The sequence below is a fragment of the Alternaria ventricosa genome (assembly GCF_023758065.1).
Source record: "Alternaria ventricosa strain BMP 2768 chromosome Unknown scaffold_20, whole genome shotgun sequence".
NCBI classification, from domain to species: Eukaryota; Fungi; Ascomycota; class Dothideomycetes; order Pleosporales; family Pleosporaceae; genus Alternaria; species Alternaria ventricosa.
Window position 1 is genome coordinate 132,795 of NW_026055700.1, and position 16,602 is coordinate 149,396.

The 16,602-nt window shown below is 54.4% G+C and overlaps 5 protein-coding genes across 5 annotated transcripts; 2 read left to right on the forward strand and 3 right to left on the reverse strand.

The window, feature by feature from the left end:
- Positions 1-2,410: 2,410 nt before the first annotated feature.
- Positions 2,411-3,522, reverse strand: J4E93_009218 (uncharacterized protein; the record flags this gene model as incomplete). The annotated part of the gene is made up of 3 exons (XM_049347112.1): positions 2,411-2,847; positions 2,932-3,298; positions 3,391-3,522. 3 exons carry the CDS (start codon positions 3,520-3,522, stop codon positions 2,411-2,413), a joined length of 936 nt encoding a protein of 311 aa, XP_049195676.1.
- Positions 3,523-4,171: 649 nt separating this feature from the next.
- On the reverse strand, positions 4,172-5,775 carry ERG13 (3-hydroxy-3-methylglutaryl coenzyme A synthase; the record flags this gene model as incomplete). The annotated part of the gene is made up of 4 exons (XM_049347113.1): positions 4,172-4,309; positions 4,364-5,442; positions 5,513-5,615; positions 5,716-5,775. The coding sequence occupies 4 exons, from the start codon at positions 5,773-5,775 to the stop codon at positions 4,172-4,174; spliced, it is 1,380 nt and encodes a 459-aa protein (XP_049195677.1).
- Positions 5,776-8,033: 2,258 nt separating this feature from the next.
- Positions 8,034-10,490, forward strand: J4E93_009220 (uncharacterized protein; the record flags this gene model as incomplete). The annotated part of the gene is made up of 2 exons (XM_049347114.1): positions 8,034-9,325; positions 9,374-10,490. The coding sequence occupies 2 exons, from the start codon at positions 8,034-8,036 to the stop codon at positions 10,488-10,490; spliced, it is 2,409 nt and encodes an 802-aa protein (XP_049195678.1).
- Positions 10,491-11,049: 559 nt separating this feature from the next.
- J4E93_009221 (uncharacterized protein) lies at positions 11,050-12,430 on the reverse strand (the record flags this gene model as incomplete). Its single annotated transcript, XM_049347115.1, has 2 exons — positions 11,050-12,173; positions 12,229-12,430. 2 exons carry the CDS (start codon positions 12,428-12,430, stop codon positions 11,050-11,052), a joined length of 1,326 nt encoding a protein of 441 aa, XP_049195679.1.
- An 859-nt stretch (positions 12,431-13,289) lies between these two features.
- On the forward strand, positions 13,290-16,174 carry J4E93_009222 (uncharacterized protein; the record flags this gene model as incomplete). Its single annotated transcript, XM_049347116.1, has 4 exons — positions 13,290-13,326; positions 13,438-14,919; positions 14,970-16,012; positions 16,061-16,174. The coding sequence occupies 4 exons, from the start codon at positions 13,290-13,292 to the stop codon at positions 16,172-16,174; spliced, it is 2,676 nt and encodes an 891-aa protein (XP_049195680.1).
- Positions 16,175-16,602: the final 428 nt, after the last annotated feature.

Here is a 16,602-nt window from a genome sequence, read left to right on the forward strand (position 1 = left end):
GCGTTCAAGTCCTTCACTAATTTGCCCCATCGGCTGCTGCTGTCACGACCTCACGCATGGTCATTACGATACAGCCTGTGCCGACAAGGACCTGACACAGCGTCCGACTGATTACGATTACAAGATTTCCCAGAATGAGTTCAAGTTGCTGCGGTCTCCCACGCTACAGTAAACACGATGTTTTCTTTGCTGGGCTATGGGTTTGCATTGCGCTGGTGCATTGCTTTCGCTTTTTCATCCAATGTGGGAGTTCTTAATGGCACTATGTCGAGTTCAGGCTGTTTTTTCCCGTTCTTTGTGCATTATGCGCGCGTATCTGCACGGTTTTCCTCTTTTTCTTCTTTCTGCGAGTTCGGCATATATCTAACGACATGGATTCATACGCATCGTTATATCGAGGGGATATGGATCGAGTGGTATGATGGATATGGGCGAGCCTTTTTGTACATAAAGATATGAGACATCAAGTTTACTTGTTCACATCGTCATCCTGGTGGCACACTTACTATTGATGTCATGAACACGTCTTTGCGCGTTTTTTTGCTCGCTCTATGCTAACCACCTCTTACCCGCTGTCGCTTCCTCTCCGGGCTCATCCCATACCTCCATCATATCTAACCACTCCAACGCAAAGGCACCCACAATCCTCGCCCAATCCCTCACCGTCGCCCCATCCAAATGCTCCCCATCGTCCTCCATCGTATGCCACACCCCCGGAAACGGACTGGGGATCACATGCAATATTTCTACCCCTTTCGCCATGAACGGCAGATGGTCGTCTGATATCCCTCCATGCCCCATTGTCCCATTGACATCTGGCAAAAAAGGTGTGGATGGTGTGGATTCCAGCAGGTTCAAACTGCGGAGTCGGGACTCGATGGTAGAGAGGTGTACGTAGGCCCAGTGTGTGGTGGGGAAGTACGATGGGACGCGTGGGTCTGCGGAACCGAGCAGGTCAAGGAGAAGGAAGAGGCTAATTTGCGAGAGGGGAGTGCGGTTCTGGTAGAATTTTGAGGCGGGAGAGGGGGGGTTGAAGGTCGTGGACCAGTGCGTTGCTAGGGCCCTATATGTTCTGTCAGCATACTATTCCATATCTTTCCTTCTTTCCCAAATATGAATTGAGACGGATCGAACGTACCTTGCTCCATAGAGTGAATCACGATCACTCCACGTCTCAAACGCCTCCTCGCCGTCTAAAAACACGATTTGGATACCCATATCCATATCCACGTCCCCGCCTTCTCCCAACGCACTCATCTCCTCGTACATCCGCGTTATATGCGGATCCAACACGCTGGCCACATACATCAACATGGCGCACGGCGCCGCACTATCCGTCGCCCCGATAAACCCATCTGGATGCAATTTACTGTCATAGTGCGCAACGAGCGTGAGCAAGTTCGCTTGTCCCGGTGCAACCCAAGGTGGTTCTCTCCGCGCGATGAGATTCGCGAAGGGGAGGGGTGTGCTGGATGTGGGGGTCACGGAGGTGCTGTTTTGCCAGGTTAGGTTCCAGGCTGGTAACTCTTTTGTGAAGTAGGCGTAGAGGTGGTGTTGCGCGAGGGTTTGGCCTGGGGTGCCGGGGACGCGTGGGATGAGCAGTGGGGAGAGGAGCGTGCTGTTCTTTGCGTCGAGGGTGGTGTTGGGGGAGGGGAGGGCGCGCAGGAAGGCGTCCGAGAGCGGTTTGTAGGCAAGTGTTGGGGTGAGGGTGAGGAGGAGGGGGAGGAGCGTGGCGGGTAGCGTGAGGAGCATCGTGGATCGTGGGTGGTGGGAGTCGATGGGGGAGCGTGTGCGGTTCGGAGTGTTGTGTACTAGAGGGCGTGTCTGTACGTCGAATATGGCGTAGAATCGCGTCGTCTTGCTCGCACGCACAGAAACGAGAACCGCCTTCGGGGTATGAACAAAGTCCAGGTAGCGTACGAGATCGAATCGCAAAGGATATAGAGACGAACAGCTAAGATCCCTCCTTCCAAAAGTGCCAGCCTCTTTCTCGTTCTCCTCAGTCCCCTTCCCGTTTCATCTCCCACCCGCGGTCTCAAGTGAAACGTTTGCGCAAGTTGGCCCTACTCCATCAGGCAAACACCGAAGAGCCATGAAGCGCGGAGCTGAGCCATCGTGTTGCGTTGCGTGCGTCAGTTCGGGTCCCTGACGGGGCCATGGACGCGGGATCCCTGTCGCGCACGTGAGCTGCACGTTCATCTTATCTGATTGATTAAGATGACCGATGGGGAACATGCTGTGGTGACGGAGGATCTAGCCGTTCTGGGCGGGGTGGAGGGTATGCATGTCAGATGTCTAATTGGGGAGCTCAAGACGGTATGCGCTTTGGTCCGGACTTGGTACAGTTGATATGTACTCATGTTCATATGATCGCTACATGTCCAACGTCTCCGGTCAAGTAAATACTACCCTACAACTTCGCCTTACCCCCCTCACACTTCACCAACGCCCTCCCGTTCGTAAGCACCGTCTTCCCGCCCTCAACCTTAACCACAAACCTCACCTCCTCGAACCCATCCTGATCCCTATCCCCCGTCCTCCACATCTCCGTAATCAGCTTATCACCCGGCTTAACCGGCGCCGCGAACCTCGCCTGGAACTCCTTGAGGTTCTCAGGCTTCGATGCACCAAAGGTCTTGAGGATGGCATGCGCAGACATATTCCATGAGAACAGGCCGTGGATGATGGGGCCGCCGAAACCCATTTTCTTGCCTGGCTCCGGGTCCGCGTGCAGCGGGTTGTAGTCGCCATTCAGGCGGTAGAGGTGGGCGGTTTCCATGGTGGTTTGGTGGATGTGTGTGTTATCGGGTGCGCGGGAGGGAGGGGGGTAGTTTGGTTGCTTGGGGCCTGTTGTGCGTTAGTCTTATGTTACACTGTCATGCCTACTCCATCGCGAGCACGGCAAGGGTCAAGGAGAAGGGAAAGACATACCCTTCGGACCACCCCAACCACCCTGACCAACGTAGAAGCCACTGCCAACAGCTCTACTATACGTCTCCCCCGTCTTCGCATCAACAAGCCTGTTCTCCGTCTCCACAACGGTCGCCTTGCCCTTATCGTATACACCCAGCACCTTGCTTCTGATCTCGAACTTGCGGCCTTCGCTGCTCACGGGGAGCGGCTTGAAGAATTGTATCTTACGCTCGCCGTCGAGGACGTGCTTGGTGTCGAACTTGGGGACGCCTTCGATGGGCTCGGCATTGCTGCGCGCGTAGAAGTCGATGACTTCTTGGTCTGTGTGCTTGAAGGGGAGGATGATGGGGTAGGTTGGGAAGGCCGCGAAGGATGGGTGCAGTTCCTGAGGGTGGTGTTAGAGGTGTTGGATAGCTCGGGGGATTGCGCTTGGGATGTATGGTTCAGGCGTGTGAGAGCTGTGATGGAGTTGCTTACGTAGAGGAAGTGCAGCTCATCCGGGTAGGTTGCGCCAATGCTGTTCGCGAAGAGCAGGAGATCGCGCTTGAGCCAGGACACCTCATACGAGGGAAACTCGAAGCCGACGCCGGGACCTAGTTCTTTGCCCATGATGAAGTTGGTAACGATTACACAATGTGTTGGGTATTGGAAGTTTGTACTAGCGATGCGGAATTGCAATGCTCAGATCAAGGGAAAAGAAGCTCAGATGTTGTCGTAAGCTTCAAGGTTCGCAGCGGGGCGGTAATCGCGACGCGGAGCTGAAGTTTGAGCCGAGGTACGATTCGTTCATCCATGGTCAAGACGAGAAACCCCCCAAATGGATTAGTATACATCAACCCTGTTCAAAGTAGATGAGGATGAGTCTTGGAATTCGGCGCCGATGTCGGTATGGATAAGACTTTTACCTCGTTGTGGGACCGTGGTAATGTTGTAAACATCGCATTAGTCTATCTACAGTGTCGATGCCTCATTCAGAAGCCAATATTAAGATGGCACGACTCTTGTCATGCCACCATGCAGATCTAGACAATATACATGTGATCCTTCCCATCCCTATCATCCGTCGTAAATGTTCGTGTACCACCCCTCCCACAACCCTGCGGTCGGCAAAGTGGGGCCACTGTCCCATACGCCAAGTGTGAAATAATGCAACCTTTTGAGTCTAAGCTGAATCATGGAGATGACTCCCGCAAATGCTCAGAATGCAAGCGAAGGAAGAAATGAAGTTGTGGTGGGTATAATGCGGCAGACAAGGTGTCTACTGCTTGACTTCGTAGGAGCGGCGGAACATGCCGTCGACGCCGGTGAGGTAGTAGGTGCCGGGAACGATGGTGTCAACGCTTCCCTTGGGGGTGAAGTCCTTCTGGAGGTGAGCCTGCTCACGGAGGTTGCACATCTGGTAGGAATGTTAGTGGGATGTTCTGTAGCAATCTAGAATTCGAAGACTTACCTCGTCGTAAACCTCAGGGGCGACTACACGCCTCTTCTCGAGACGGTTTTGGATGTCGAGCTGCTTAGCAATGTTCTCGGTGCTGCCCTTGACGGTGAAGGAGAACAGAGATGAGGCCAGACCACTTCCGTAGCTGAACATACCAATGCGCTTGCCCTCGAGGTCCTGGCTGCTGATGTTGGCGAGCAAGCTGCACAAGCTACCGTAGACACTGCCGCAGTACATGTTACCGCACTGGGTGGGGACCTGGATGCTGGGCTGGACGCGAGCCGCGTAGCGCTTCTTAGCAAGACCCATGAAGGTCTTCTCGACGGTCTTGTCGCTGACAGAGGTGGCGTAGTCCATGTCGCGAAGCTCAGCGGGAACCTCGGCGAAGATGGGGTTGGAAGGGTTGGCGAGGTAGTCGTTGTAGAGCAGACGCGCGTACGACTTGGCGACGAGCTTGCAGGTAGGTGCGTGGAAGGCCATGTAGTCGAAGCGGTCGAGAGCAGTCTCGGGCTCGCTGCTGCCGTTTACGCCGTTTCCATTTTGTTGCGACTTGAGGGTCTTCTCGCGGTCGTTGTAGGCCTTGTAGCAGGCGTCGACAGCCTCGGTATAGCAGCGGACGGAGAAGTGGCCGTCGACGACGGGGTACTCGCTGGTGAAGTCGGGCTTGTAGAAGTCGTAGGCGTGCCTGATGTAGGAGCCGCGCTGGCCAGCGTCCATGACAATGGGCGCGTTGGGGCCAATGAGCATGGCGACACATCCAGCGCCACCAGTCGGGCGAGCGTTGCCCTTCTTGTACAGCGCAATGTCTCCAGCGACCACGACGGCGTCACGGCCGTCCCAGGCCGACGACTCCATCCAGTTGACGGAGTTGAAGAGGGCGTTGGTTCCTCCGTAGCAGGCGTTGACAGTGTCAACACCCTCGATGTTGTAGTTGCCAGACTCCTCGAAGAGCTGCATGAGCACAGACTTGACCGACTTGGACTTGTCGAGCAGAGTCTCGGTGCCGACTTCGAGGCGGCCAATGGTCTTGGGGTCGACATTGTACTTCTTGAAGAGCGAGGTGACGGTGGTCAGGGCGAGCGAGTAGATGTCTGGGTGGAGCACCTGTCAGTTCCTCTTCGGGGTACACGGGGTCGCTCGAGCAGAAAATCTTGGACTCACCCTCACGGTCGTCGCAGAAGGACATCTTGGTCTGGCCGAGGCCAATGGTGTATTTGCCCTGGGAGACGCCATCGAACTTCTCGAGCTCGGCCTGGTCAACGCACTGTGGGCAAGTTGTTAGTGCGTGTTGGTGTAGAGGGCGTGGTTGCAGCGGGCGCATGTGCAATGGGACGGCGACACCGCCCACGGCAGCAACAACGTACCTGGCTGGGGAAGTAAAGCTCAATGGCCTTGATACCGATGTTGGAGGGACGAGCAGCCATGTTTGCAGGAGTGTATAGTGTTGTGTGAGGAGCAGAAAGGGAGTGCGTTGGCGAGGGAGGGGAGTTCACCGCCTTAAGTACTTGACGAGTAAATCCTACGCGACAATGGCAAGGTGCAGTTTAGTAGCGGCAATCAGTTTCGTGGCAATGCTAGCACGCCGTGGGTACAGGGCTCCAAAGGGGACAAGTAACGGGTTTTGTGCAGACCTAGCACTCAACAATCCTAACAGCGGCCCACGCGCTCCCAGTGTTGTGTCTGCTAGTCCCTGAGATTTTCGGTACATTCTGCTCGGGGCATTCAGGGTCTGGCTGCGAGCACCGGCGGCATGGCGGGGCATTCGCATGGCGAAAAAGAAACGCCTGCATGCCGCTTCCCTCGCTTCGTCCCAGCTGCATGCTCCGCGAACGTGTATCTTCACTTCACTTCATCGTGCCTCCAGCATCGTGAGTTGGCCCTTTTCCACCGGGCGGAGGACGTACTCCTCGACGACCTATCGCCGTGCTCCTTGGCATGCAGGGATTTACTAGCTAGTCAGGAACCATCAGCCCATCACAACAGTGCCCCCTAGCAACCTCATCCGCGATACTCGACAAATATGGCTACCTACCCTCCAGCCAGAACACAGCCTCCACATCATGCGTAATGCCGCGTCACGATGCTGCGGTAGCTGTGTTGGATGAGGGATTGTAAGCTATCTGATAACATCGGACGAGGAGGCCGTCATTGCTTTGGGCCCGAGTTGCCCATTGTGCTGAGGGCATCACACATCCTCAGTAGAACTCGGCCGAAAATGAGGGCATTCGCGTTTAGCCAGGCTGCTGCCTAGATTCCCGCGGTCGCTATCTACGACCTACTTGGTGGGCGGGATGATTTTGATAGGTAGTAATCCACCGAGATCACTTGGCTTCTTCTATGGAAGGTGGTATCGCAGACGCATATAAACTCTAAGTTCAGTTTGCAGTCGTGTTCTCAGACGATCAATGACAAAAAGCAGTTCAGGAGCATCCCAAGTCGGATAAGGGATGTCAAGCACGGCCCAGACTTCAACTGACGAATGGAATCGATGCAAGTATCCGGGAGTGGCGTTAGGATGAGAACAACTGACGTTATAGGTACGCGTTTTCGGGTGAATTGATATCTTTTTGTTCGCATGTTGGAGCCCAGGCCGGACCTTGAACTGCAGTGGGCGAATAGGCTGGGCATCCCAGGCATCCCTCGCCGTTGCCGTCATGGCCCTATGGTCGACATGGGCTCCCCGATGCAGGGCACAAGTACATAAGTACCCTGTGCCCGGTTCGCTCTTCAACTTTATCATCCAAAATGTCGTAGGGTGACAGGGTATCAACTCCACTGTTCAAAGCCTCTTTCTGAGGCAGGAGCGACGTCACTGCCAATCAGTGCGAATGGCAGCACACGGGACCTGAGCAGCTCTACGCAGAAAGATCATTCTGCAACAATCGCTATCTTCGTCGTCTATCACAACGAGTCCCACATCGTTGTCAAGATTAATGCTTCGAGAACTATGCAGAACCGAACGTCCACAGATATGTTAATGTCGCGGACCAGATGACAGCCCCAACATCGCTTCCGGGTGCGTTATGTCATAGTCGGGCATCGTGCCTAAAAGCTGTTTTAAGTATGTCCTGTCTGATCATAAAGAAGTATCTCGCCCGGCAGTAGGGAAGATGGGCCCGGGTCAATCGACTGGTGGCATGTCGTAGAGCCCGCGATCCCGTGCATGACGCTGAGTGCACGTGAGTATGATGCAGAAAAGCGGCAGAGCATGTGAGGTAAGGCCAGGTCGTCCTAAAGTAGCTCTATATTAATGCGAGAGGGGTGATAATGTACTTGCAGCGACTGAAGAACGACGAGAAGAAATTAAGAGCAGAAGGTGCAGGTAAATAGCAGAGAATAAAGTGTACATGTCAGAAGCTTGATGAGCTGGTCAGAGAGCCGAAGGATGCGATGTCGAAGGGGTGCTTATCGATGTTCAGGCTTGGGTGTTCGCCCGTGCGCCGTTTAGTGGCGCCAGCGTCTCAGGACAACCTCTGCCAAACCTGATACACCCTCTCGACCCTACCAACGACACGACACGACACACGCCAATTCTCGCCACACTCGCTACCCGCGCGACGCTCATCGCTACCGATCGCGCACTACATCGATTAATTCTTTGACGACACGCCTGCTTTGCCATCGGGGAGGACTGTAAGGGGGACCAGGAAGGGCCTTTGGGGCTCAGGGACCGTTCGGCGTCATGGACCGACGCAGCAGCGACAACAACGAAGCACCGCGCCAGCCGAGCAACCCCGATGTCTTTGACGACGACTACGAAATCGACCCCGACGAGGATGATTTCATGCCCTCCGTCTCGGATGGCTTCCGACCAGCCAACGCGAGCCAGCCCTGGCAGGGCGACCGCCAAAATCACGACCGGATAGACGCGCTGCAACGGCAACCATCGACATCGAAGGCGCCCGAGAATCACCAGAGCGACCTGCGAAGGACGGCAACGCGAAACAGCACGGCCAAGGTGCGGGATTCGATGACGCAAGATGGTGGCCGACCGCCCCTCAACCGAGGGCCCAGCCACCACAGGCCCCTTGGACATCGCGACTCTGTGAGTTCTGCGGGATCCTTTGCGACGACGAGCAATTCCGAGAACCCGTTCGAGACGGGCCCGAGCCACCCATATGGCATGTACCCGCAGCTATCAATGGCACGGCCACTTAGCGTAGCAACAAGCTCTACAGAACGCCAACCACATCGATCAATGTCACTGCAGCGGCCGACACATCCCTATGCCATGTACTCGCAAAGCGGCATTGTCGACGAAGAGTCACCAGACGAACCAGCCCAGCCACCTCCACCTCAGGTCCAGTCGACTATTCCCGTGGGATTCCCGGGCCTGAACAACGGTTACCACAGGGTGCTTGGGCCGGATGGCGAGGAGCAGGATATCATTGGACCCGACGGACACACTGAGCAGCTGCCACCGTACTCGAGATATCCAGAGGAAGGTCCCACCAAGGCTTCTTTGGCAGCCGAGGCAAGCGCGTCGTCGCGTGTCATACCCGCGCCCGTCCAAGTTGATACAGAGGATCCTTTCAACACACCCGCATCTCCTGTCTCGCCGCTGAGCACTAGATCATTCTCGCCACCCCCTCTACCTGCCGTTCCCTTGCTCCCGTCCGTCACACCCGCCCGGTTGCCACCTCAGAGACCAGAAACCCAAACTGGCAATTTAGCGGCTACCAACTCTGCCGCTGCACAGAGCAGTACCGTGCCAGCAGAACCCTCTGACTCGTCCTCTGCATCTCTACTGGCGTCTGAGAACCACTTCTCGGAGAAGGCGGAGCCAGTCGAAGGCAAGGTCAGCTGGCGCAAGAGGAAGCTATGGGGAAGGGTGCCTATGGGCGTCGCGCTTGTGGTTCTTGTCCTCATACTAGTATTCTCTGTCGCCCTCGGAGCAGCCATTGGTACCTTTGCTGCCAAGAAACACAACGATGATGATGACCAGGATGGGAATGGCGGCCCTCATGAGGAAGCGTAAGTGCTCACGGCTCATCAATGATAACACCTACTAACTCCCGCTAGACAACCTCAGGTTACGGGTCAAAATGGATCGCTTTTCGACGCTGTTCCCATCTCAACACCGTCTGGCCTCTTACCGCTACCAACAGGATCCTTCGCACTTCCTTTGGGAATACCGCAAGAGCAAAACGCGGGATGCTTGACACAAGCAAATCAGTATTCTGCATGGTCATGCAAGATGACTTTTGCCCCGCTCGTTATAACTATCAACGACACGACCATAGCTGGTGAAACTCAACAAGTTGCGTCGATGGGTAGCGGACCTTCGGTGCCGGCAAACTCTGTACTGTATGGCCTCCAGACTCCTATGCTTGATACCAAGCCGATGGAGTTGGTGCTCGATCTGGATTTCAAAGGCTACGGTCCAGCCTATCATTTCTCTGCTCGATACGACAAGCTAGTTGTCCTGCAACCCAATGAGCTCAGTTTCGGGTCAGGGCTCTCAAAACGACAAGACGAGAAGTACAGGCAGCGCTTCCAGGTTCAACCTGGCGATACGCCTTGGTTTTGCTACTGGAATGAAACATACATCGAGGGCTACATCTACGCTGATGACAACTCGACAGCAGCTACCTTTACCTCTTTCCCTACCCAATGGCCCACGCCCACACCCACACCCACACCCACACCCACACCCACACCCGAACCAACCGACGATGCGGCTGTAAATGTTGCTGTCGCTGTGCCGACTGAGAGTAGTGTCTCTACCAGTTCTACACAAACTACTACAGCGTCTCCAACAAATTCCCCTGTCAACCTGGCCGCCCCGTCACCCGTTCGCGCTCGAGATTCCGAGTCAGATGCTTCTTCAGCCCCTCGCATGGCACCTTATCCCCGGATCATCAAGATAGAAGAACGCCGGCTCCCCGGGGCGTCACAACCATACTGTCAACAGATGCTCATGCTCGATAACTACGAGATCGTAACATCACCTAGTCCGAACGATAGCCCAATCAGAATATGGCTACAAGAGTCAGATCCCAGCTACGAAGAGTACTTTGCCGCTCAGCCTTCGCAAACCATCACATTCGACAGAAAGACGAAGCGCGAAAATCTTGTTGACATCCAGCGCCGCGTGGACCCTGTGGATGCTTGTCACTGTCAGTGGATGTTCAAGTGAATGACGGACCCGGTTTCGAGCGCTTCTTTTCTTCTTGCAACGATGTCACAGCATGATTGTCGATCTCCTTTCTTCTCCACACGGGTATTGGGTCCATTTCGCCTGTTTGGTGTTCCACGGCGTTTTGTTAATACTGACTCACGAGTCTCTACGCATCACTGGCATATTTCGGTTTCTTTTTACTCATCTCTTTTTGTCTAGTCAAACATGTAGCATGCTATGTTTATAGCTTTCGCATTTCTGTATCGTCTATGGGACGGAAAGTAGGCCTTTTGTTTTGGAGGCTACACTGGCGCATATTGTCGCGGCGCTGCTTCTGTATATATTGCCATGGGGGGAGTTCAGAACCGCGAGTACAAATTTCGCGTGAGTTCATTATTGGAAAGGGATAGATAGAAGAACAACATTAGTTATATTGTAAAGGTGTCTATTGGTGCTGATACTGTGATGCTCATGCTGATATAACAGCGAACGTAAACAACACCATGAATGCCTTCTAAATGCGTAATCTATTCTATACAATCTAGTTTCGCTGCGACCCAACAAAAGAAGTTCGCAATCATGCCTCCAACCCCCTCTCAAAAACCTTAACCCCAAACTTCCACACCTCATCCACAACAAACCTCTTCTCCCCCTCCGCGTTCTCCTTCATATCCAACACGCACAAATCCGCATCCGCCCCCTCATCCAAACAGCCCTTGACACCCTCCAACCCCAACATCCGTGCAGGCGTCTCCGTAACCGCCCTCAGCGCCTCCGGAACCGTACTCCCCGTCCAATTCAAAAAGTTACTAACGCAATCCACAAGCTGAATGCTACTCCCCGCAATCTTCCCGTTCTCCTCAAGCGTAAGAAGGGGACCTTGTTTAATAATCTTCGACCCATTCGTCCACTCATACGTCCCATCCGGCATACCCGCCAACCTCATCGCATCCGTCACCAGCACCAGCCCATCTGGATGCGCGTTCCACGCTATCTTTATAGACGTGGGGTGTAGGTGTATGCCATCCGCGATAATCCCGAAATACGGTTTGGTGATTGAGGTAGAGGGTGTGCCCAGCAGACCGAAGATACCAGGGTTACGGTGGTGGAGGGGCCGCATGGCGTTGAAGAGGTGCGTTATCATACTGCAGCCGGCTTTTATTGCGGATTTCGCTTCTTCGTAGGTCGCTTCTGAGTGCCCGATTGAGACGCGGATGCCGGCGCTGGTTAGGGATGGGATGCTTGATAGTGCGCCGGGAAGTTCGGGGGCGAGGGTGATTAGGGAGATGGGGGAGGGGGAGGTGAGGTTCGAGGCCCCGTAGCAGGATTCTAGGCTGGTGATGGAGTTGTCTACCCCAGGGGTGCGTAGGACGGAAGTGTTGTGGATGCCGTTTTTGGTGGGGGACAGGAAGGGGCCTTCGCAGTGGGCGCCCAGGGATTCTGAGCCGAGCGTTGCGTCGCGCGTTGTTCCTGAGGGGCCGAGGAAGGGGAGGGCTGTTTGGTAGACTGACGGGAGTTGGGATGTCAGGGTTGGTAGGTAGGATGTTACGCCTGTTGCTACCAAACTCCGGTTTACACGCGAGACGCCTTTGGCGTAGGCTGATGCGCCGCCTTCGCGGTCTGAGGGGATTACGGAGAAGTCGAAGCCGTAGGCGCCGTTTAGTTGCGTGTCGATGAGACCGGGGGAGAGGATGCGGCCACCTGATGTGCGAAGTCAGTATGTATCTCACGTGTATTCCGTACAGGCAAAGCTAACCTAAGTCGACGATTTGCTCTGGAGCGGCACGATATGAGTACAGGATTTCTTGGCCGTTTAGGATCTTTCCGGTGGCGGAACTGATCCAGAGATCTTGGGGGACTAGGGCGTTGGTTTTTACGAGGAGGCAGTTTGTGAACTTTATCACGCCTGATGAGTCCTCTCGTATGGGGGAGTCGAGGATTGGCACGATTGAAGGCATCGTGGGTCGTGTCAAGAGGACCAATGAATGAAGGAAGCTTGCCAAGTATAATGATGGAAGTATAGAGATGTGATTCAGAAATGAGAATGATAGGATGAATTGGATGGTTGCTATTGCGCAGGCGCGACTCAACAACCGTTGCAAAGGATCTGACGCCTACCTACTACTTCTATCGCAACTGCATAGGTGCGCTCATCTTCCTGCGATGATGCCATTGAGTCATCACTTGCGGGCAAACTTGCCTTCCACGGCCTGTATCGCTGCCGTGAGCGCACGCTGTAAGATTGCACAAGGTGACTGGATGTGGATTCCGACGTCGTGAGATCGAGGTAACACAGCGATGGTCACATTCCGCCGAAAGAACCGGATGGATTGCGGTTGCATGTGAGGTGGCATCAGAGTGGATGTCGCTGATAGCAGAGGGACGAGGATGGTGTAACGACGGACGGGGGTGCATGCTTCTAGCGCCTCGCTAATCACGTACCCCAGCCGCGAACAGCGTGAATGCTACGGTGCCATCCTCCCCATCTCCCATCCACCATTACCGATCTGCGAGTCACGCCGGCGGAGTCTTGGTGCCCACCCGGAAATCCCACGTCGCATCCACAGACTTCATTGCGACGCGACGCGACCGGCGCTGTCATTATGAGCAAGGTCGAAAACATGGATCCTGTCTGGGATGACCTCGATAGGTGAGCTTCGCGTCGGGCGCATTTCCTCCCCTCAGGCTTCCTGAGGTTTGCGCAATGTGACCACAGGTCAGGCTAACTTGCCCGTGATGCAGGACTATGGTGGGTCGCTTCCGCCCATGCTGCGACTGGATTCGCTGACAAAGGTGCTGTAGGGCCAACTGTTCATGATGGGCTTCGATGGCACCTCGGTCACTCCTCACATTCGTACCCTGATCGAGGAACATCATGTTGGCTCCATACTACTTACTGCCAAGAATTGCAAATGTTGGTAATCCACCTTTTTCGGTCTGTCACTGTCAGGCTGACCTGTCATAGCTGCCGAAGATACTACCGCGCTTATCTACGAGCTCCAGAAGATTGCCCACGATGCTGGACACCCTGTTCCGCTGGCCATCGGCATCGACCAGGAGAATGGCGGCGTCAACAGTCTGTTCGATGACATCTACATCCGCCAGTATCCTAGTAACATGGGAATGGCAGCAACCGGCTCCACGGACCTAGCCTTTGAAGTAGCCAAGTCGACTGCACAGGAGATTGCTGCATGTGGCATCAACTGGATCTTCGGGCCATGTCTGGATGTACTCACCAATGCGCGCAATCAGCCCCTGGGAGTACGAACGGCTGGCGATGATCCCCAGGAAGTATCCGCCTTTGGATGCGCCTTCATGGCAGGCTACAAGGACGCTGGCGTGGTGACTTTGGGGAAGCACTTTCCTTCGTACGGCAATCTGGAGTTTCTGGGCTCAACACTTGACGTGCCGATCATCACAGAGTCGCTAGAACAGCTGAGTCTAAGCGCTTTGGTTCCGTTCAAGAAGGCCATCGAAAGAGGTCTTGATTCCATGATGGTTGGTGGTTGCGCCATGTCCTCGGCGGGGCTCAACGCGATGCACGCGTGTCTGTCAGAACAAGTTGTCGACGACCTTCTTCGGAAAGATCTCAAATTCGACGGTGTAGTGGTTTCCGAGTGTCTAGAAATGGATGCTCTCAGTCACAACATCGGTGTAGGCGGCGGCACGGTCATGGCAGTTAATGCAGGCTGCGACGTAGTCCTCCTTTGCCGGTCGTTCTCACTCCAACAAGAAGGGCTGAAGGGCCTCAAGACCGGCATAGAAAGCGAAATGGTCTCGAAGGAACGTATCTTCAACTCACTCAGACGTGTGCTAGCTATGAAGAAGAAGTGCACATCCTGGGAAAAAGCATTGAACCCGCCAGGCATCAACTACCTGGAAAAGCTACAGCCTTCGCATACCGCACTGTCAACGAAAGCGTACAACAGCTCCATCACAGTCGTACGCGACAAGAATAGGCTTCTGCCACTGACGAACATACTCGAAAGCGAGGAGGAGCTTCTCCTACTGACACCATTAGTGAAGCCTTTGGCCGCATCCGCTGCATCACGAGCTATATCCGACGCTGCCAATGGGGCAGCGGGCCACTCACCCGAGCCAGCTGCTTGGGACCGGAGTTCTTCAGTCATGAGCGGAGAAAGAGTCTTCAAAGAACTAGGTCGTTCTCTTGCTAGACAGCGTAACGGACGACTGCTTCACACATCGTACACCGCAAACGGTGTTCGTCCAGTTCATGAAAATCTTATCAATCGGGCGAGTGCGATCATCGTACTCACGGCTGATGCCAACCGGAATCTGTATCAGCATGGCTTTACCAAGCATGTCTCGATGATATGCAATATGCAGTATACGACTGGTGGAGAGAGGCGTGAGAAACCCCTCATTGTGGTCGCAGTCTCATCGCCGTACGACTTCGCAATGGACAATACCATTGGGACCTATATATGTAAGTCATGTCCGTGTCCAAATGGAGGTCAGACAAGCTAATCTCATCAGGCACTTATGACTTCACCGAGACTGCACTCAACTCTCTAGTCAGAGTACTCTACGGCGAATTATCTCCCTCCGGAACGCTACCAGGAACCATCAGCAAGAGCCAAAAGCTTCACCCATCCAAACAGCATTGGTTGGTCGAAATATTCAACGAAGAGCGAGACAGTAATGCTCTGGATACATTGGTCGCAGCTGTCGCGGAGGAAACGGCACCAAACCAGCGGTCGGAGATGTCGAGTGCAACTTCAACCTCATTCATCCTGCATCACCCAGAGGTGGAGGAGTCACATTTTGTTGTTAGAAACAGCAGCACACAAGCTCTGTACGGCTTCTGCTCAACGTACTTCTTCAAGGCTACGGGCACTGGTGTAATTGGAGCTTTGTTCGTCGACCCAGCAAGGAGAAAGCTCTCCATCGGCCATTCCCTACACAACCGGGCCATTCGCACGCTACTCCAGAAAGAAGGTATCAAGAGATTCCAGCTTGGATCACGCCTGCCAAGCATGTATCTTGGAATCCCAACCGGACACGGAAACGAGCGGAAACGGCTCCGATCATGGTTTGCACAGCTAGGCTGGGGTGCTGCACTCTCCCGGCCTGTCTGCAACATGGTAGCACGTAATCTGCAGACGTGGAATCCGCCGACTGGCATGGCGAAGAGTCTAGCGAGCGCAGGCGCACAGTTTGATCTTGTGTACGGGTGGGACTATGCGGGACCGATACTCGACCATATCAAGACCAGCAACCGCCAGGGTCTAGCAGAGGTGTACAAACTTGCGCTTACGGACCCGACGGCTTGTGGCATCATCCGAGCCAAGCGACCAGAAGATGGTGCGTTGGTGGGCACTGTCGTGCTATACAACAACCACTCACGACTTGCCGAATACATACCCCCACTGAAGGACCTGAACGAGGCGGCTGGAGGCATCTCTTCGCCCGTCATATCACCTGGTGTAGGAGAATACTCGACACTACTGCAGGGGCTGATCCTACTCGGCATGCGACAGATCAAGCAGCTGGGATGCAATGCATGCTTGCTCGACTATGTAAGTAGCCGTCTAATGCTGGTCACGACAAGGTACTAACGCAAGTAGATGGACGGTGACGGCAACTTCGACGGCTTCTCGGCAATGGGCTTCGATGTCATGCACAACTTTGAGGAAGTCAGCTGTGATGCTGCGACCTGGACTATGATCCCGCCTGCTTGATTGCTCGGTACCTCTGCCAGATACTCATGTTCCTGGCGACTTCGGTTAATAATGTTTTGGTCGGTGTTTGGGGGTTATTTTGGGTGCGTGTGCTAGTTGCTTTTTGCTCTCCGGGACTGACTGGCATCCCATTGGTTACTTGTATCGCTCGTACCATGATCTGATGTCATACCATGCAAGCACCCTTCAGGTCGTGGGCCGTATGTACTCGGATCGGATGGTTTTCTCAAAGGGTCCGTCGGCGTTTCCGTGTACCTCGTGCTTGTCCTGCATGCATACCGCAGGATCATAGTCCCAACCATTACACCCAAAGATCAGCGGTCTCACGCTGCAGCCCGTGGTTCTTGATGTTTGCAGCATCAGCTCTGCCGTCTGATTCAGTCTCACGGTCGCTGAAGGCCTCGAAGGAGCTGCCCTTCCGACGCGCT